At 41.3% G+C, this 21,741-nt stretch overlaps 1 protein-coding gene across 10 annotated transcripts in view; it reads right to left on the bottom strand.

Annotated features, from left to right (window-relative positions):
* The window catches only part of LOC116979586 (schwannomin-interacting protein 1), a 589,644-nt gene that overhangs the window by 35,077 nt on the left and 532,826 nt on the right, over window positions 1-21,741 (bottom strand). For all 10 annotated transcript variants that reach the window (XM_033031159.1, XM_033031158.1, XM_033031162.1 and 7 more), the window contains 3 exons: window positions 19,655-19,773; window positions 4,177-4,294; window positions 390-587 (listed from right to left, as the gene is read on the bottom strand). In XM_033031159.1, coding sequence (XP_032887050.1) covers window positions 390-587; window positions 4,177-4,294; window positions 19,655-19,773 — 435 coding nt within the window. The remainder of the gene's footprint in view (window positions 1-389; window positions 588-4,176; window positions 4,295-19,654; window positions 19,774-21,741) is intronic.

Below are 21,741 nucleotides of genomic sequence, written 5' to 3'. Positions count from 1 at the left end.
AATACATTTTCCAGAGGGGTGGAAATTAAAAACCATTGCTCATGACACCCAATATTATTTAATTTCCACAAGTATCCTGCAACATGATGCAGCTAAATGATGTCAAATCGTGTCACTGTGATCGACCAACAAATTCTTAAGTAACACAATTATGTGATGGTAGAGAGAAAAGAACCATTCCGTCATTTACTTGAAACAAATATATAATGTCAGAATACTTCAAAGCATTTCTCTCTCTTGACCATTTAAAAAAGAATTATGTAATTGCTAAAACTTCAGTGGAGGATATCCTACGCTGAAAGTCACTTTTATCTGTACATATAACTCAGGTGAGTTACTTCCACTGAAGACCAAACTTGTGAGTTGTGCTGTACATTGAAGTCTCTTACCAGGTCAGCCACTGGAGATTTCTTTCTGTTCTGCTTTTCTACTTCAACCTGCATCTTAGCCATTGGCTTTGCCATAGCAAGAGCCATCTTAGCTTCAGCCTGCAACTTCTTCTGCCTTGTAAGAAAATCCATATCATCCAGTGACTCAGATTCCTCTTCAGTTGTGTCTCTGTCTGAGTACGAGGAGCTCTGCTTGCTCTGAGGAAAGAGATCACCTATTGTAATATATTTTAAAAATGCAACAAACATAGAAGAGACGCTGAATAGAACAAACATATGCTTTGTCATATTCTTAACATGGATTAATGGATTATTGCCACATGTGACAAGTCACTGTGAAATTCTTTGCTTGAGTACCCGAGGTATGCAATAGTTGCCACATAAAGAGCGTCTAAAAAGATCAACGATACTTAAATGATGATGTGGTAATTGCCATCCATCTTTCATTTCTCAGAAAAGCAACCATTTTGTCCATAAAGCTTTGTTGCAAGTCAGCTGGGCTAGATTAATTTACAATTAGTTCTGAATTTGAAATCTGAATACAAAGAAAAATCAGACAATGTAGTATATCCCATTAAAGTCTGCCATGGTTCTTTGCTTTCTGGATTTCTATAATTTTGTACAAATTATATTTTATTTTTGCTTCAAATTTCCACACTCTGTGCCTTGCTAATGGTGCTTCTCAGCCATGGCGATTTCTGTTGCTTTTGTTATGAGTTATTGTATGAACTTCTTTAAGGCCAATCCAAGCACAGTTTGATGCAATTACAAAAGAACTGAGTCAATTATTAATACCCAATGGGCAATTTGTTCCTGTCCTCGACTGGCAAATTATTTCGACATAATTCCAGGATTTACAATTAGTTCCAAATCTCAGCACAAAGAAAAATCAGACATTGTAATTAAAAAATAGTTCAATTTCCACTGAATGATTTAACATGGAAATGGCGTTACTTACTTGGAGAGAGATGGAGCGTAAACTCAGAGTTAAGTAAAACATTGTTAAATTCAATGAGAAGGTTGGAAAAATAAATAATAAATGTTTTGGATGAATTATGTTAAGAACAGAGGTTAGGAGGTCATTGGTAGGATAACTGGGCAGAATTACTCTTTGTTCTCCACTCAAACAAGTGATGAAAGAGGATGGATGAGAGATGGGCCACGGGGGTAAGCTGGGCTGATGGTACCACTTTGCACTGTGAGTGTTTTTGATTATCCTTCAGAGTATTTCTACGCAGGACTTGATTGGATTCCTGTGTTTAAGAAGGAACTGCAGATGCTGGAAAAATCAACGGTAGACAAAAGTGCTGGAGAAACTCAGCGGGTGCAGCAGCATCTATGGAGCGAAGGAAATAAGCAACGTTTCGGGCCGAAAACTTTCTTCAGACAGGATTCCTTCCATTTTCTACATGCCTGCTTTCACTACTTCACTTTTGTGGATGCCTGCCTACTACAGGAGCCTGAAATCTGGTACATCCAGGTTCAGGAACAGCCTCTTCCCCACAGCCATCAGGGTATTAAACTCGCCATCAAACTCTGAACTATAACAGCCTATTGCACTATATCTGTTTATTTATGTGTATATATATGGTCTATGCTATATAAACACACTGAACTGTTCTGTATTTATGCTTACTATATTCTGCTGTGCTGCAGCAAGCAAGAATGTCATTGTCCTATCTGGGACACATGACAATAAACTCTCTTGACTTGACTTATGTAGGAAGGAACTGCGGATGCAGGTTTAAACCGGACAGACAGGCTGAATAAGGGCCTCGACCCGAAACGTCACCAATCCTTTCTCTCCAGAGATGCTGCCTGTCCTGCTGAGTTACTCCAGCTTTTTGTGTCTATCTTCACAACTTCACTTTCCTCCTTGCAAACCTCACCCTTTTCCAGAGAATGAACCACCCTCGACCACTTATGCTTCCAACATGAAAACACCACCAGAATAAAAATCCTGCCTCGTTTTATCAGCATTTTGGACTATTTATTTTTAACACACTGGATCATTCCTCAAACATCCCCTTTTCTTTCCACAACACATACCCGTCCCACTAGTTCTTCTGGGTAATAGAGTGATTTATATACACCTTGATTTACTTTCAACTAATGTAGTGCATCCGATGCTCATGATGTGGTATCTTTGCAGTAAGGCGGACAATTGCAGCTGCCCAACCTGAAAATGAAACAAAATCAAGAGATGCTGCCTGTCCCGCTGAGTTACTCCACCATTTTGTGTCTACCTTCGGTTTAAACCCGCATCTGCAGTTCCTTCCTACACTAAAAATGAAACATTTAAATTTATTCAATGTTTTCTGTTAGCCAATCGTCCATTCATTCTAATATATTACAGAGCTCCCACTTTTATCCCACCCCTTCACATCCACCACTGTTATTGGAAGTATAATTGTCTGGTCATAAATAGGATGTGAAATACAAAGCTTCGCTCTGGATCCACAGCACACAAAGCAAATTAAGGCTGATCTGGTAGAGATGGTTGGATGGAGTGTGTGTGACTGCAGTTGGGGGACTAACTTCCCGAGTCCCCAAAAACCAATACTTTGATGTTCAAGTGGAGGAATGGAGTCCATGTGTGAATAATGTTAGTTTTGTCCGCACGCATATCAAATCCAGCATATAGAGCTGAACTCTGGAGTGAAACCACAAAGGGGGAATTCACGTGCTAGATAAACAGGGAATTTTGAGTGGGGGAAAAAAAAGATGATCACATCATTCTTGAACATGAAAGAGATTTTGCCAAACATGAACACATCTTATTGAACAAGAAAGAGATTTTGAAGGGCAGAAGGCATATTGAAGGGGGAGGGGGTAACTTTAAAATCTTTCCCCTGCACGGGAAACCCGACCTTTTCTTTGTCGGGTCTCCGTTGTCGTTGGGGCTGCAACGTGGAGCGGCCTCCAACAGGAACGACCTGGGGTTCCAGCTGCGGAGCTGCCGACTACTCACCGTCACGGGGCTGGCCGAGTCCGGAGCGGGTGGAGCTGTGGTTGAGCATTGCTGCCACCCGACCTCCGGAGATTCGGAGGCTGCAACTGCGGGTTTGGCGGACGGCGGCACCGGGAGCCCGCGGGTCCCTGCTGGGTGACCGCTTTTCGGGGCTTCCGCAGCGGCGGCTTCTCCCGCCCGAGTTGCGTGGTTGAAGAGCACCTGAGCGGGGCCTTACACCATCGCCCCGCGCGGCTTGGAATGGCCGCGGGACTCTGCGAGCGCACGCCGGGGGCTCTAACACCGAGACCCGGTGCGCGACCTTGCATCACCCGGCGTGGCTTTAATGGCCGCGGGACAATCGCCATCGCCAGCCGGGGGCTTTGACTTTGACTCTGACATGGGGGGGAGAGTGCAGTGGAGAGATACGTTTTTTTTGCCTTCCATCACAACGATGTGATGGATGTTTGTGTAAACTGTGTTGTGTCTCGGGTCTTTTTGTTTTGTAATGTATGGCTGCAGAAACGACATTTTGTTTGGACCTCAAGGGGTCCAAATGACAATAAATTGAATTGTATTGAAGCTGAAAATGAGGAAGTGGCTAACTTAGAACAAGGAAGGGATAACAAATGTAATGACCTTATAGGAAAAAGCCACAAATAAAGCATAAAATAGTTGGATAGCCAATAATAGGTTTCTTGAGGTGATGTTGTATATGAATTAGGTGGTTCCTGAACCAAGGATGTTATTTAAGTGATTGAGACAACACAGGAAGTCACAGAAGCCTTTTGGATGGTTATGAAGCATAACGAGAGTACAGTATCTGGTAGCACTTACCATTGGAGATGAGGGGGTGTCCAGGCTAGTTTCTGTCTTGCTATCATCTGCATCGCTGTCCTTGTCACTTCCATTGTCATTAACAAAACAGATCTGCAGATTCATGCCACTTTGAAGACTGCAACACAAAAGTTATGTGCAATTTAGAACAAAACGGATTTAAGGAAGCAACAAGCAAGAAGCAAAATTCATCCTGGCACCAGTACATTTACGGAAAATGATGGAAATATTCAGCTGGTCAAGCAAGATTTATGAAGGGAGAAACAGAATTAATTAGTTCAAGTTGATAAACCCTATGCTGCTTGATCCATGAAGTATTTAGAGTCATATAGTGTGGAAACAGGCCCTTCAGCCCAACTTGCTGACCAACATGTCCCACCCATCTACACTAGTCCCACCTGCTGCATTTGGCCCAAATAATGTCCTATCCATGTACCCATCTAATTGTCTTAAACGTTGCAATAATCCCTGCCTGAATTACCACCCCTCCATTTATACCATTTAATTTCAGATTAGCCTTTTCGATTTTCAAAGTACATTTCTCTGTGGGAACATAAAAGTCAGCAGCCGTAGTAACCACTTGGTCTGTCATTGTGCTCAAGCATTTAATACGATCATGCCCAATTTGATTGGAAGCCCCACTTTGCATACCCGAGTACCCCAGTAACCTTCCACCCCGTTGCACAAGATAAATCTCTCTACCTCTGTCTTAATAATATTTAAGGACTCTGCTTCCACTGCCCTTTTGAGTTATAGAGTTCTAAATACCCGACACGCCAGGAAAAAATATTTCACTTCATCTGCTTCTTAAATGGTCAACTTCTCGTTCTTAAATAGTGATCTATGGTTCTTGCACAAGAAGACACATCTCATCCATATCGGCTCAAGATATTTCGGGACAAGACACGCCTCTATCAGGTTTCCTTTCATCCTGCAAAACGTCAGCAGGTATAAGCCTATCCTGTCCAACAGTTCTACATCAATTCACCTGCCAATTCAAGGTATTAGTCCAGTAAGCTTTCTCTGAACTACTTCCAAAGTATTAAGATATTTTCTTAAATAAGATCACTGGTGCTGAACACTGTATTCCAACTCTGGTCCCACCAACACTGTATAACTGAAGCAAAGTCTCTTAGTTCTGGATTCCACTCGCATTGCAATAGATGAGAGTTTTCCTGATCATTTGTAACTACACACAAGCCTTTTGCAAATTGTGCACTGGGAAATCCAGCTTATCTCCATTTTTCAGAGCTCTGAAATAGCTCACCACACAGACAAATTAAAAAAGAAAATTTCCTGCCAAAAAAGAAAATTTCAAATTTTTCCTCATGTTGGTACTTTTGACAGATACTTGTGCACTCATTTTTATTTATCTTTATTACTTTGCATTCCCCTTCACAATTTCCTTTCCTATTTATGTTTGTGTCATCAGAAAAGTTAGCATTTTTCCTGGCGTGTCGGGTATTTAGAAATCTATAACTCAAAAGGGCAGTGGAAGCAGATTCCTTGAATATTTTTAAGAGAGGTAGAGAGATTTATCTTGTGCAACGGGGTGGAAGGTTACTGGGGTACTCGGGTATGCAAAGTGGGGCTTCCAATCAAATTGGGCATGATCGTATGAAGGCTTTGTTGCCTTCATCTAACCTTTTGAGATAAATTGCACAAAGCTGAGGCCCCAATGTCAATCCATGTGGAACATCACTCATTGTTTAGTTTAGTTTAGAGTTTTAGAGAGGAAACAGGCCCTTCGGCCCACCGGGTCCGTGCCCACCAGCGCTCCCCGCACATTAACACTATCCTACACACACTAGTGACAAGTTTAACAAGTCAATTAATCTGAAAACCTGCACGTCTTTGGCATGTGGGAAAAAAACGGAGTTCTCGGGGGAAACCCATATAGGAAACGGGGAGAACGTACAAACTCCATACAGACAGCACCAGCAGTCAGGATCGAACCCGGGTCTCTGGCGCTGCAAGGCAGCAACTCTACTGCTGTGCCACCATGCCGCCCTAGTAAGTTTTAAAATATCCCTTATGCTTGCTCCCTTTTTCCTGTTAGCCAGCCAATCTTGTATCCATGCCAATATGTTACCTCCTGCATGAGGTACTCTTGTCTTTGTTGTGGCGGCTCTTCAAATGCCCTGTGGAAAATACTATATGGAACATCTTAATCTTAACTGCATACTTCACCTTAATCAACAGCACATGGTATTTCTTCAAAAAACTTCAATAAACTGGTCAAGCATTATTGCCTTTCCAGAAAACCACGTTGACTTTTTTTGATTACCTATATTTTCTTCTAAGTGCCTTGCTATAATGTTTTCCATGATAGCTTCTAACATCTTCCTTATGAGAGATTTTAAGCTACCTGGCTGGTAGTTTCCAACTTTCCGCCTCCCGTCATTGCAAAGTAGTTTGTTGTTTTGCAAGCTCTTGGAACCTTCCATTGAACTATGACTCGTTTATCAGGATAATTCTACTTGTAAATAGTCACTAGGAACAGCAGTTGGAAATATCTCTCCTACTGCTCTCCGACACTTTGATCTAAAGTCTCCTTTTCCATTCTTACAGATTAATTTTGAGGGGTGACAGATCAAACTCAACTTCAGCAGGCGTGCAAAACAAGGAGTGATGAACAAGAGTGACATGCCCCTGTTACCTCCACTACCTGATGGTGAAAAATAGTTCTCCATCCATATCCAATTGAATGGGGTGGGAGATTGCAACCTTCACTTTGTCCGCCCTGTTTCAACGAATGCATCAACCCGGTGTGCACAATCAAATAAGATCAAATCGAACAAGTTGTCCTACAACTTTAGGCTGTGCACGCCAAACACAAGAAGGTCAAATTGAATTTTCGATTTTTATATCTTTGGATTTTGCTTGAACTTTAAAAAAAAGGAGTTAATTAAATGAAATGCAAATGCTTAACTAACAAAATGGCAGGTTTGCTTTGATCCACGAGGAGTTGAGCACTGATCAGTGTTGGATCTTTGGAAATAATCCTAAACACATGAAGCATACAAGGAAATATTTTAATGGCTGATGACCTCCGAGTGTTACTTTTAGCAATAATCATGACTCTTGTATACTCGAGTTTGAAAGTCTACCAACAGATCAATTGCCATTGAATGCAAAGATGTTAATGAGCATTTTATCAAGCAGATGACTGCTACTCAGAGAAAGAGCAGACACTGGGGAATGTTGGAGTCATTCAAGTTACTTTAAATTGTTATCTTCTTATGCAGAGCCTCCAGTCTAAGGTTCTTATGGCGGTGTGTTAAGACAAAAAATTTTGGGCTTCATTTCAACAATTCAACAAAGTAAAATCTTATTATTAGAAATAATCATCACAAGAATATTTCATAAGGGAGTTTCAGGTGACAAATTGCTTCGCTGGCCAAATATCATATCATAGGATTAACTATGGTTAATTTCCTCCTTTCTCTCGTTCATAGAACCATTTTGCAGATAAGCCGAATACACTTGATACTGAAATTACACAATGGCTTGTTTATAGATTCAGCTAATCAGTTTTATGCAGAGGAGATGCATAAAAGACACGGGTTTGCCATCTATTTGCTTCCCCCACCTTTGATGCCAGTTAGACTTTGACCCGGAGGTACCTCCCCACAATTCTCAATGCTCTTTGGCCCTCAAAGACTAGAAAAGTTCCCCACATGTCATGTCCAATCCTTCTTTCTCCACACCCAACAGTCTGTACCTTGTCTCTCTCTGTCAGCAGCTTTGATGAAAGCCTTGCAGTCATGGTGGCGCAGCGGTAGAGTTGCTGCCTTATAAGCGAGTGCAGCACCGGAGACCCGGGTTCGATCCTCACTACGGGCGCTGTCTGTACGACGTTTGTACGTTCTCCCCGTGACCGGCATAGGTTTTCTCCGAGATCTTCGGTTTCCTTTTCCTTGTACACGTTTGTAAGTTATTTTGCTTGATTAATTGGCTTGATAAAAATGTAACTAAAATTGTCCAGTATAAAACTGTCCAACTTCCAGTGTAGTCCCTGGAGGACTATTCGGAAGGTACAAGTTACAAGGTACTGTGGACAAACGTCTGGGTCTTATGTGAGAGAATTTTGGTACCACCGAGCTTTACCCAAAACTGGCCTCCACTGCCAGCACTGCACCAATGTCATGCTACTTTTTCACTGCTAAGGATCTCAGCCAACAACAAATCAGTGGTTGTACCACTTTAGACTCGGTCTGAAGAAGGATCTCGACCTGAAACGTCACCCTTTCCTTCTCTCTAGAGATGCTGCCCTTCCTGGTGAGTTACTCCAGCATTTTGTGTCTATCTTCGGTTATACCACGTGGCTTTGTTTACTCTCCATCCACCATTTTGGGTAAACGGACTTGTGAATTGAATATTTAAGTTCCTTATGCTGCATCAACAAAAAAAGACCTTCTCATGTATTTTAACGAAGGCTTCCAAAGACTGAAGGTTTCTCAAACTTCTCTTAAATATTTGAAGACTCTGCATACTGTCAATACTTTCCCATCCAGTAATGGCTAATTGTAAAGATGCCATTTTAACCCGGAATCTCACTGAAAAGATTATTTTGTCTGAACGCCTCAGCATGGTTCAGGAGAAATAGACTTAGCCCGAAAAGCAAAATTCAAAAGATGATAGCTGACAAACAATGTTAGGAGATTTATCTAGCCTAATATATTGTGTGAAAAGCATGAAAAGTCCCCCAATTGCCTACTTTCTCTTCATTAGTGACTTATGATGCAAAATTGTGAGAGAAAAAAGGTAGAACAAACAGAAATAAAACAAAATAACAAAATAAACGATTGTTACCTTGATGTTCTAAAATGCTTCTCAAATTATGACTGGCCATATAATTATTGTCTTTTAGCGAACGTGCTGGTCTGTAACCAAATCAATTACAAGATAATTTATTTTTTGTGGCTGGGTTGCGGGATCAGTCTTGTCCAGTACAGCAAGTGACTCCATGCTGCTAATTAAAGAGGCAGGAGAATTGTTTTTATTTTAATTATACCCTCATCAGACAGATGAGCCATGGGTTTAATGTTTCATTTCCCAGCTGCCATCACTGGCAGCAATGCTGCACCAAAGATTCACTAGGAATTATGCTCCTATCTGAATGGAGTTTGAAATGAAATTCTTCTAGTAATTCAATCCCATGGTTTAAAAGCGTGTCAAGAGTTCACAGCAGGAATAATAAGGAATACAGACTGCTATTACCAAATATGAATTTGCCGAGTTAAGGGGCTGTCCCACTGCGGCGACCTAATCCGCGAGTTTAGAAGAGTTTGCCCTCGACTCATACTCGCAGCATGGTCGACGTGAGGTCCTAGGAGGTCTTTGTAACTCTCCTTCATGCTCTAGAGTAGTCCCAACGTACTCAAGGCCTCAGCTAGGTCGCGGCGTATTTTTCAACATGCTGAAAAATGCCCACGAGTAAAAAAAGGTCGCCATGGAAAAAAATCAATATTTTTTTACTCATAGGTTTAGTCGAGGTCGGTCGTAGTAGGTCAGCATGTTATTCGTAGGTAATCGAGGATAATCAAAGGTGGTCGTAGTCTTCAACATAGTCGAAGGAGATCAAAGGAGGTCATCTTCACTCTCCACTATTCGGTATCCAATTTTCCAAAGCTAGTTGAAGCTGGTCTTCAACATAGTAAAAGGAGGTCTTCAACGTTACACCTTTTCAAACTCTCCTAAACTCGACAATTAGGTGGCCGCAGTGGGACAGCCCATTTAGAAATTAAGAGTATTGTCCAATGGCATCATTTTTGTTCGCACAATACAAGCTCTGTGCCACAGTTAGTACAAACAAGCAGTGAGAAGCTCAGTGAAGATTACACCGAAAACTCTGCATCATCCATCACGCACAAAGCAAAATACTTGCCTGGAACAATAGAAAGGCCACGTGATAAATAGCCGTGGTTTGCCATTTCCCTTCAAATTGCGCAAGAGTTAATGTGATTTTATTATTATTTTTACCGGTAAAAGACAAGCATGCAATACCTGTCAGAATCTCACAAAGATTTGACAGAAATGTCTAACCTACATATAAAGACAGCAAAAACAATTGTACACTTAGTGTATAAATGAAGGTGCTACAGTGCCAATCATCTCCAGTTTTGATTTACAACCTTACCATTATGAAAGCAAATGTTTTTAATTCAGTATTAAGCCAGGTACTAGGATACCTGCGAGATATCATGGGAAAAAAAGGTCAAATAAGAATTGATGGCTGAGACACTTAATTATAGTCATAGACGCTTAATAGACTGAAATAGCAATGTGGGCGTTTTCATTAAAGGGAAACACAGAAACATGATGAAGATGATTCTGTACAGATAACCTGCTGCACACTAAGTAGTCTCCATGTACAAAAGCTGTAATAAATACCTACAGATAAAAGGAACCAGGGGGGCAACCTTTTCACACAGAGGGTGTTTTAGTTCAGTGATACAGTGTGGAAACAGGTCCTTCAGTCAACCAGCGATCGCCCATACACTACTTCGATTGTACACACTAGGGACAATTTATAGATGCCAATTAACCTAGAAGCCTGCACGTCCTTGGAACGTGGGAAGAAACCGGAGCACCCAGAGAAAACCCACGCGGTCACAGGGAGCATGTGCAAACTCCGTATAGACAGCACCAGTTTTCAGGATCAAACCCGGGTCTCTGGTGCTGTAAGGCAGCAACTCTACCGCTGCACCACTGTATATGGAACAACCTTCCAGAGGAGATAGTTTAGGCAAGTACTATCACGACATTTAACCAACATGTGGACAGGTATAGGGATAGGAAAGGTTTAGAAAGATATTAGTCAAATGCAGGTAGATGGGACTAGTGAAGATAGGAACTGGAAGCAAGAAAAGGCCAGAAAAAATAAGAGCCAGCAGCAGATGACCTCAGGAAAGGTGGAGTCCACAATAGTCCATTGTTGGCTGGGGAAGGTGTGATAACGAGAGGGATGCAAGGATGTGAACAGTGGAGCTAGTGGAATTACTAGGGTGGGGGAAGGGGGGAATGCAGGCATTACTTGCATGTTAATCCTGAGCATGTTGAATTACCGTACACCACTCTCATGGTTAACTTTGATGCTTTCGTTACTCAGATAATATGCGATAACCTCCAATTCAACTGAAGAACTAGAGAGGTGTAAAAGTCACCTTAGCCCATCAAGTCTAGATATATCACAATCTATTTCTACTACAATAGTAGATTTTTCATTCATTATTTTTAAGCAATATGTTCTTTTTAAAAAAAAATTGAACAATAGTTCAGCATGACGACTTCATTTTTAAGTTCAATGTTTCCACATACAAAGTCAAATAATCTCAAACGCTTCCATGCAGCCATCATCAATTTAGCTTGCCACCTTCAATATTGCAATAATAAAGGCAGCCCTTTGTTCTTATACTATTTTCATAAGCCGGATTACAATCATTCTCCACTGTGGTTTTTTTTTCTCCCAACAATGTTAGTCGTCCACAATAAAATACAATTCCAACTGGTCTTTCCACTTAATTTTATACTGCGTACTCCTCAAGATGCATTTCCCAAGAATTTCATTACTTTCACTGCTACGATGTGTTCATGAGGTTTGGGATCAAGACTATTTTGCCCCAATACACCCAGTGAATGTCCACTGTTTACGAATGGACACATCAAACTCTGGTCAGGCCATCAGCATGATTTTCAATTGCTCCTTCATTTTTTTTTTTGGAGTTTAAATATTAACCAGCTGCAATTAACTTCTCTTGAGCATTTAAATCTCCATAAATGACTTCACAGATGCCTTTTGTTTTAAATTTCCCTTTTCAATCAGCTCTGGAGTTGAGCAAAATCTCAACCAAGAAATACGCTCATGGTACATAGGCTGTAAGACAAGTTATAATTTTTTTTAAATGGCTATTGCCAGAGATTGAAAAATAAAAATTGGCATTGCACATTACAGTTTTAATCCATCAGACCCAATGATCAGCCCTAAATGGTAAAAGAAAATAATGCAAGGCACTGACTTGAAATAAAAATTGCAGATTGATGTTAATTTTTTTAAATAAAAGACTCTCAGCAGTTGACAGTGTCTGCGGTGGATTTGTTTTTCAGGAGACTCGTGACGTCATGCATAGGAACGCGTACTGAAGGTTTTAATCATTATTATTGGTTCCGAGATGTATACTGATGCAGGGAATCAAACATCTGTGGCAGTGTAAAACGATACAATTTTCGTCTGACACCTCGGGAATATTGCAGATACGTCACTTGGAGGGCAAGCACTCTCAACGCTATGAATAATTTCTGCAATATTGGCCAGATAACAGAAGTATCATTAAATGTAAAGTGGTTGTGCTTTCATCAGAAGATCTATAAAATTATGATTCACCACACAACCAAGCTGTCATTTAGTACATTACAGGCTGATGATTATTACTTGGCCATTGAAAGAGGTTTCAAATATGTGCAATTGACTGAACTGCCTACACGGTGACTGAATGTCAATATGATCTCCAGTTCCAAGGCAATTAAATGTTTTCAGGAGAGAGTTAGATTTAGCTCTTCGGGCTAAAGGAATCAAGGGATATGGGGAAAAAGCAGGAACGGGGTACTGGTTTTAGATGATCAGCCATGATCATATTGAATGGTGGTGCTGGCCCGAAGGGCCGAATGGCCTTCTCCTGCACCTATTTTTCTATGTTTCTAAGACATTATTAGAGAAGTTGAACAGAAGCATAGACTGTCTGGAATGTGATGGAGATGTGCACTCTCTGAGACAAGATGTCATAATTGATGCTCCCATAGCAGCTAACATAATTAATTGGCACTGAAATATGATATCTGAAACTTGGACAGGACTTTTGAACCCAATATTCTTTCAGCTTTCTAAAAAAAACATTTAGACCTGCAGCATAATAAACGTCCTATATGCAAAGTCTAGTAAAATTAAGGCCACTGTTCCTGCATTCCTTGCAATTAATTGTATAAACCTATTAGCCAGACATAAAGGAAAAGGCATGTCCCATTCATCACATACATGGCTACTCAATCACAGCAATGAGTTATTTTCCCAACGCAGAATCTCAAGGGCCCTCCACTCTGTCATTTACACAGCACTGCTTGCTAGCGTCATCCAAAGACATTAGATTGATTTCCACATTTGTGTTGATGACACCCATCTCTCTAAAGCATTCCTGCTGTCAGGCTGCTACTGAATGTATCATAAATTCTTCGAGCTGAACAATGGGACGTCTAAACTATTGGCCCCTGCCATCTGCTCTGTTGGAGCAGATTACAACCTAATTATCCTATGTAACAGGCTACTTCTATTTTCAGAAGATGAGTCTGAGTATATTATCACAGATTCCTACAGCACAGAAACACGTCATTGAGCCACATGGCATGGAAACAGGCCCTTCAGCCCGACTCGCCATGCTGACCAAGATAGCCCATCTAAGCTAGTCCTAATTGCCCGCATTTGTCCCATATCCTTCTAAAATTCTTATATCTATGAACCTGTCCAAGTGTCTTGTAAATGTTGTTATTGTTCCAGCCTCAACGACACCCTCTGGTAACTCTTCCATCTACGCACCACCTTCTGAGTGAAAAAGCTGCCCCTCAGATTCCTATTAAATTTCCCCTCTCACTTAAAGCTTATGCCCACTACCCTGTGTAAAAGACTATGCGCTCAATTCCCCTCTAATAATTCCCCTCATTCACCTCAATAAGATCACCTTGGTCTATTGTACTCTGAGGATTAAAGTCCTAGATTTCCAACATCTTCCTATAGCTCTGGCACCCAGGTCTTGGCAACATCCTCGTAAATCATTCCTGCACTTTCCCCAGCATTGGGGCACCTGTCATGTCACCTTAGTCCACCTGTCCTTGCAAGCATCAAGCATGCCAATGTCATCAAACGCATTAAGCCCATGGCCTTTCCCACAGTAGCTTGTCCGGATACTACTGAAATGTTGCGAGAGAACCTGCCTCCACCACATATTATGGGAGGCAACACGGACTTGATCAGTTTTACACATTCGCAATTTACCACAATCCAAACTCTTGCACTGAATCCCCACCCCAACAATATCCATTCGCAACTGAGCCCACCCAGTACTTCCAAGTTTCAACATCAGTGCAATATTCTAAACATACGAACAAGCTTTCTGCATTTTGTCCAAATAATCCATTTCCTCTCACATCAGATCACATTCTCCCAATACCTACAGGTTTCCATGATCCTAAAGAACATGTGTAGCGAGGGATGGTGGTAAGGATGTGTTTGGGCAGAGGCCTAAAATCCACATTCGTACACCTTTTACGAGGATGTTGCCAGGACTAGAGGGATGGAGCTATAGGCGGAGGTTGAGTAGGCTGAGACTCTATTCCTTGGAGCGCAAGAGGATGAGAGGTGGTCTTATAGAGGTGTATAAAATCATGAGAGGAATAGATCGAGTAGATGCTCAGAGTCTCTTGCCCAGAGTAGGTGAATCAAGGTTTAAGGTAAAGGGGAAAAGATTTAAAAGGACTCTGAGCAGTAACTTTTTCACATAAAGGTTGGTGGATGTATGGAATAAGCTGCCAGAGGAGGTAGTTAAGGCAGGGACTCCTCCAACATTTAAGAAGCAGGCACATGGATAGGACAGGTTTGGAGGGATATGGACCAAATGCTGGCAGGTGGGACTAGTGTGGCTGGAACGTGTTGGCCGGCCGGTGTGGGCAAATTGGGTTGAAGGGCCTGTTTCCACATTGTATCACTCTGTGACCTTGAACCATTAGGACCATAGTTACCTTCCACCCACAACTCCACTGTTCCAATTAGCCGGTGGCACATATCAACAGTCATTAATAATGAAATTTAAAAAGTGATCTGTGCATCTTATCAATGTCATGTCCTTTGCTCAATAGACCTTTCGGGGTGGCTGTATTCACTATATTTTAAGGACTTTGAGAAGCTAGGTCAGCATTGCTTTAATGTACAGACCCCAATTTAATTAATTACACCCGAATTTTGACGATTACACAAAAATCTGAATCTATTAAATCTTCCTTTTTCTCCCCTAATGTTTGCTATAATTTCTCATTGGCATAATTACTTTCTGAAGCCAATATTATTTTATAATATTAATGTCTTAACACTATATCACATCAATAAGTTTTTAAAAATTGTGACATTATGGACATGCCCATTTGTAATTTATATGAATTAATGATCTACTTTGTGCCTGGATTGTTGTGTTACTGTTTCTTCAAAGAAAAACATGCTGCAATGAAATACTTTTCCCAAATCTGTAACAAAAGTCTTCTCTTACGTATGTTCCATTCTTATATATATGAATATAAACTGAAACTGAGGTTCCTCTAGGGTGAAACCCTTGTTTCTTAATTCTGTGAAATCCTCGTCTCTTAATTTTAGTATTGCTACAATGACAATGTCAGAAACTTATTTCTGGACATCAACAGACAATAGACAATAGGTGCAGGAGTAGGCCATTTGGCCCATCGAGCTAGCACCACCATTCAATGTGATCATGGCTGATCATCCCCAATCAGTACCCCGTTCCTGCCTTCTCCCCAAAACCCCTGACTCCGCTATTTTTAAGAGCCCTATCTAGCTCTCTCTTGAAAGCATCCAGAGAACCTGCCTCCATCGCCCACTGAGGCAGAGAATTCCACAGACTCACCACTCTCTGTGAGAAAAAGTTCTTCCTCGTCTCCGTTCTAAATAGCTTACTCCTTATTCTTAAACTGTGGCCCCTGGTTCTAGACTACCTCAATATCGGGAAGGCAGTTTCCTGCTTCTAGCGTGTCCAAGCCCTTAACAATTTTATATGTTTCAATGAGATACCCTCTCATCCTTCTAAACTCCAGAGTGTACAAGCCCAGCTGCTCCATTCTCTCAGCATATGACAGTCCCGCCATCCCGGGAATTAACCTCTTGTAAACCTACGCTGCACTCCCTCAATAGCAAGAATGTCCTTCCTCAAATTAGGGGACCAAAACTGCACACAATACTCCAGGTGTGGTCTCACTAGGGTTCTGTACAACGGCAGAAGGACCTCTTTGCTCCTATATTCGATTCATAGAAACATAGAAAATAGGTGCAGGGTTAGGCCATTCGGCCCTTCGAGCCTGCACCGCCATTCAATATGATCATGGCTGATCATCCAACTCAGTATCCTGTACCTGCCTTCTCTCCATACCCCCTGGTCCCTTTAGCCACAAGGGCCACATCTAACTCCCTCTTAAATATAGCCAATGAACTGGCCTCAACTACCTTCTGTGGCAGAGAATTCCAGAGATTCACCACTCTCTGTGTGAAAATGTTTTCCTCATCTCGGTCCTAAAAGATTTCCCCTTTATCCTTAAACTGTGACCTCTTTGGCCTTTATAACAAGATTCCTCTTGTTATAAAGGCCAACATGCCATTCGCTTTCTTCACTGCCTGCTGCTTACTTTCATAGACTGATGTACAAGGACCCCCCAGATCCCGTTGTACTTCCCCTTTTCCCATCTACAGCATTTAGATAGTAATCTGCCTTCCTGTTTTTGCTAGCAAAGTGATAACCTCACATTTATCCGCCTTAAACTTCATCTGCCATGCATCTGCCCACTCCCCCAACCTGTCCAAGTCACCCTGCATTCTCATAGCATCCTCCTCACAGTTCACACTGCCACCCAGCTTTGTGTCATCTGCAAATTTGCTAATGTTACTTTGGTTATTATTTGAACACAATTATATGACCAATACATTCTTCTTTCCATCAATTCATCAGTGTTGCAAATCTCATTGCACAGCTTTCTACCATTCTATTGTTTGCTAACGCATCCTGCAATGATCCACTTCTCCTCTGCCCACCCTACCTCTGTTATTTGATTCCATACTCCACCTTCATTTCCATTAGATTCCATCATCTGCAGCAGCTGGGTTGCCTCCATTAATCACGTCACATCCTCTGTTGTCATCTCCACCTCCCTCTCCCCCACTTATCTATCCCATCTCACATGCATCCACCTACTGTGTGCCAGCTCTTGCCACCCTCTCACCTCTCAACACTTGCTACTTCTTCAATCCAGAGAAAGGGTCTCGACAAGTTATTGACAGTTCATTTCTCCCCACAGATGCTGCCTGACCTGTTGAGTTCCTCCAGCAATGTGCTTTTTGCTTCATATTCCATTATCTGCAGTTTTTTTTGCTCTTACTTCTCTTAATATGTTCTCCCTCCTACACTATTAAGACTGTGGAAACACAGGCTCAAAATCATGCAATTACTACTTCCTTATACGCCTCACCCTATTAAACTTGTTGCAACCTACCAATTGTTATAGTCGTGGAGTGATACAGTGTGGAAACAGTCCTTTGGCCCAACTTGCCTACACTGGCCAACTGTACTAGTCCCACCTGCCAGCATTTGGTCCATATCCTTCCAATCCTGTCCTACCCATGTGCCTGTCTAATTGCTTCTTAAATGTTGGGATAGGCCTTGCTTCAACAACCTCCTCTGGCAGCTTGTTCCATATATCCACCACCCTTTGTGTGAAAAGGTTACCTCTCAGATTACTGTTAAATGTTTTCCCCTTCACCTTAAACCTATGTCCTCTGCTCATCGATTCACCTAATCTGGGCAAGAGACTTTGTGCATCTACCGTTCTTTTCCTCTTATAATAGACAATAGACAATAGGTGCAAGAGTAGGCCATTCAGCCCTTCGAGCCAGCACTGCCATTCACTATGATTATCCACAATCAGTACCCCGTTCCTGCCTTCTCCCCATATCCCTTGACTCCAATATCTTTAAGAGCTCTATCTAACTCTTTCTTGAAAGCATCCAGAGAATCGGCCTCCACTGCCTTCTGAGGCACCCCTCATCTTCCTTGCATTTTCTTATGAATCAGCAAATTATGGCATTATACCTCTCAGCAGGACAAAGACCATAACCAAGTACCTCTGGAGGCAATATTTCATCAGAAAGTGATTGACCCAAAATACAACGTTCTCTAGCCATTGATGCCGACTGACCTGGAGAATATTTTTAGCTGTTAGTCCTGTTTATCAGATTTCCAACACATGTGCTTTGTCTTGACAAAATGATGGGAGGAATAGATTGGATAAACGCACTGCGTTTCTTGCCCAGAGTATTGTAATCGAGAACCAGAGGGCATACGTTTAAGGTGAGGGGGGGGGAAATATTTAATAGGAACCCGAGGGGTAACTTTTTTTACACAAAAGGTGGAACGAGCTGCTGGAGGAGGTATTTGAGGCAGTTACTATTGCAACATTTAAGAAACATTTAGACAGGCACACGGATAGGATTGGTTTAGAGAGATATGGGCCAAATGCAGGCAGGTGGGACTAATGTAGATGGGGCATGTTGGTTGGTGTGGGAAAATTGGGCCGAAGGGCCTGTTTCCACACTGTATGACTCTAAAAGGCGTGCTATATTTTTTTTAAAAAGCAGCTGCTAACAATTTTTGGGACAATAGTAAAATGTGTGGAACAAATCCTGTTGCAATTAAAGGGAATGTAGGGAAAAGAAAGCCTGGTGAATTTAACCGGAGAGTGGGAAACTGAGCTCCAGTGATAATTACGAAAGTTATAATAAGAAGCATATAAAATTACAAGAGACACAGATAGGGTGGATGGTCAGAACAACGAGTTGAGCAGGGCAAAGTTAATTATTTATTTATTTTATAAATGCAGCGGGTGGTGGGTGCCTGGAATGCACAGCCAGGAGTAGTGGTGGAATAATGGGTTTAAGAGGCTTTTGGATAGGCAGATGGATATGCAGGGAATCTAAGGCTATAAATTAGGTGCGGGCAAATACGTTTGTCTTGGCATTATGTCTGGTACAGGCAATGAGGGCCCAAGAGCTTGTTCTTGTACTACCCTGTTCTATATTCAACGTTGTATGGGCATGGACGTTGGAAGATTTCAATAGAATCAGATGAGCCAGTTACTGAACCATTAGGATTTCCGAATAAAAGGGCGGTGGATTATTGGATATTTAACTATGTTGCAAAACCTGACATCAGACATCATTGTGGTTCTCTGTTTGGTGGTGAGAGAGATATAGATTAAATGGCGGCATGGTGGTGCAGCGGTAGATTTGCTGCCTTATGATGCCAGAGACCCGGGTTCAATCCTGACCACAAATGCTGGGGTCTGTCTGTTCTCCCCGTGACCTGCGTGGGTTTTCACCGGGTACTCTGGGTTTCCTCCCACACTCCAAAGACGTACAGGCTTGTAGACAAATTTGCTTTGGTAAAAATTGCAAATTGTTAGTGGGTAGGATAGTGTTAATGTGCGGGGATCGCTAGTCGGCACGGAATCATCGATGGGCCGAAGTACCTGCTTCTGCGTTGCATCTCTGGAAAAAATGTCCTCCAAATTTTTTTTACCATGAACTTTAAATGGGGCATCGATTATTTAAAATTAACATGCAAGAATTTTACAAATGCAACACTTTGTTTCCAGTACTCACCGTGAAGACAAGCTAGGTTTACCACTCTTGCTACAGCTGGTGTAAATTCCTGGGCCATCATCAAAGAAACTTCCAAGTGCCAACTTCTGTCTGATCGATTCCCTCTCATTTTTTTGGGCCTGTAAACCAAACAGAAATGAATGTCAGGCAACGTAACTACCTTTGTGGCTGCTGGTATCTGTTTTTTTGTTAAATTGGGTTATGATCACTGCAAAAAATTCCATTACATAAATAAATACAAATTATAGTCCATTATCCATTGGCGACAATGTTTGTGGCAGTCAGTGGTCCGCATGTCTCGTCCCTGTGTCTATTACCCAAACATGGATTGGTTTCAGTAATTTGATTAATTCTTAGAGAATGTTATTGTAATGATGATTCACTGATAGGTTAAATTCCTTGCAGATTTACTTCACTAACTCAGCTGTAATATTTGCATTCACCAGTGTTGTTAAAAGACACATACCACTGTCATACGGCCATCGACTTCAAATAAAAGCAAGCATTACAGTAATGAACTACAAATAAAAACAATACGCTAACCATTTGTCCATTTTCATGGCTGCTGAAACTGGCAAGGGCCACAAAGTGAGTGAGAATCCAGTAACACGATTCTATATCCCTGATGCCTTTTTTGTCTAACTGATTGTTACCCCAATATACCATCACATTATTTTTTAATCAAATGAAAATGAAAGGATATTAAACATACGAGAAGCATGCCAGTCAGTGACAGACACAACTATCAAATTTTAATTACTGTGTTTGCAAATGTCAATGTGCATCTTATTTACTGACCTATGATTTAATCAGGAGCTACAGCTGACCAATTAGTTGCCTGGCAATCATTCCACATCCTTTAACATGGAATTCCTGACAGCTGGAAGTGGGTCTTAAAGTTGCCGGCAAATGCAACATTGCATTTAGAAAATGTTTCACAGCAATTTTCAAACCAACAATCCTGCATCAACTGTGCTAATAAGGAGATACCTAATTTTCAGGAGATAGAATTTCACCAGATACTGCAATTCCAATTGTAACAGATAGCAGGGGCGTTAAAGCAAATGCTGAACGTATTGAGACACAAGAGACTGCAGATACTGGAATCTTGAGTAAAAGATCTGCTGGAGGAAGTCAGTGAGTCACGATGCCTGACCCACTGAGTTCCTCCAGCAGTTGGCTTTGATAAAAATATAGGCTTGTTAATGAGGTGCTCGGGAGATATAGACATATTCCAAATTATAAAACTTATGTAGTGTGGACATTTAAACAAATAAAAAATTCAGGATTTTTGCTCCAGTTTCAGTACGTACATTTAAAACCACAGGCACATCAATCATTGAAAGGTCACCTGCCTTAATTGCCTCTTACATCAGTTCATAGCCAGATGGAGGGTGTAAAGTATTCTTTTGAGGATATGCGTGCATTGAACAAAATCTGAATCATGCACGTGTTGGTTCGCTATAAATCAGTACCAAAGTCCACAGCTTCAACAAAATCCCAATTTAATATACTACAAAGCCTCACATGAGCAAACAGCGAGAAAGAGACCAAATTGAAAAAGACTTCCATCTGGGCATTTATAATTTGCACTGCCCGTTATTCCTGCTCGAAAATGCCGCCTACATTGAGATATGCAATATTAATTATAATGTAATAACATATTAATAGGGAGGACATTTTCAGAAACTTAAGTGAATCTTACAATTCAACATAAAATTCAACCAAATTGATGTTAGACTTTGAAATAAGCTTCGGCATGAGAAGCAAGTAATCATCCCTCCAACAAACGAGTCTAAAAATTAATCTAAAAAGAGATTCCATTCCAATGAATCTAAAAAGAGGATTTTAAAAAATGTTGAAAAATATATTCAGAAGTCCTAATCCTCAAGAGTTCACCAAATACATAGAAATGTTCCAAAATCCACCGCAGTTGATAAACCTTCGTCAAAGATCCAATTCGAACTTGACTATGGGTACTGTCTGTACGGAGTTTGTACGTTCTCTGCGTGGGTTTTCTCCGAGATCTTCGGTTTCCTCCCACACCCCAAAGATGTACAGGTTTGTAGGATAATTGGCTCAGTGTA

The sequence above is a fragment of the Amblyraja radiata genome, chromosome 13 (genome assembly GCF_010909765.2).
Source record: "Amblyraja radiata isolate CabotCenter1 chromosome 13, sAmbRad1.1.pri, whole genome shotgun sequence".
NCBI lineage: Eukaryota > Metazoa > Chordata > Chondrichthyes > Rajiformes > Rajidae > Amblyraja > Amblyraja radiata.
This window is presented reverse-complemented; position numbering and strand designations above follow the sequence as displayed.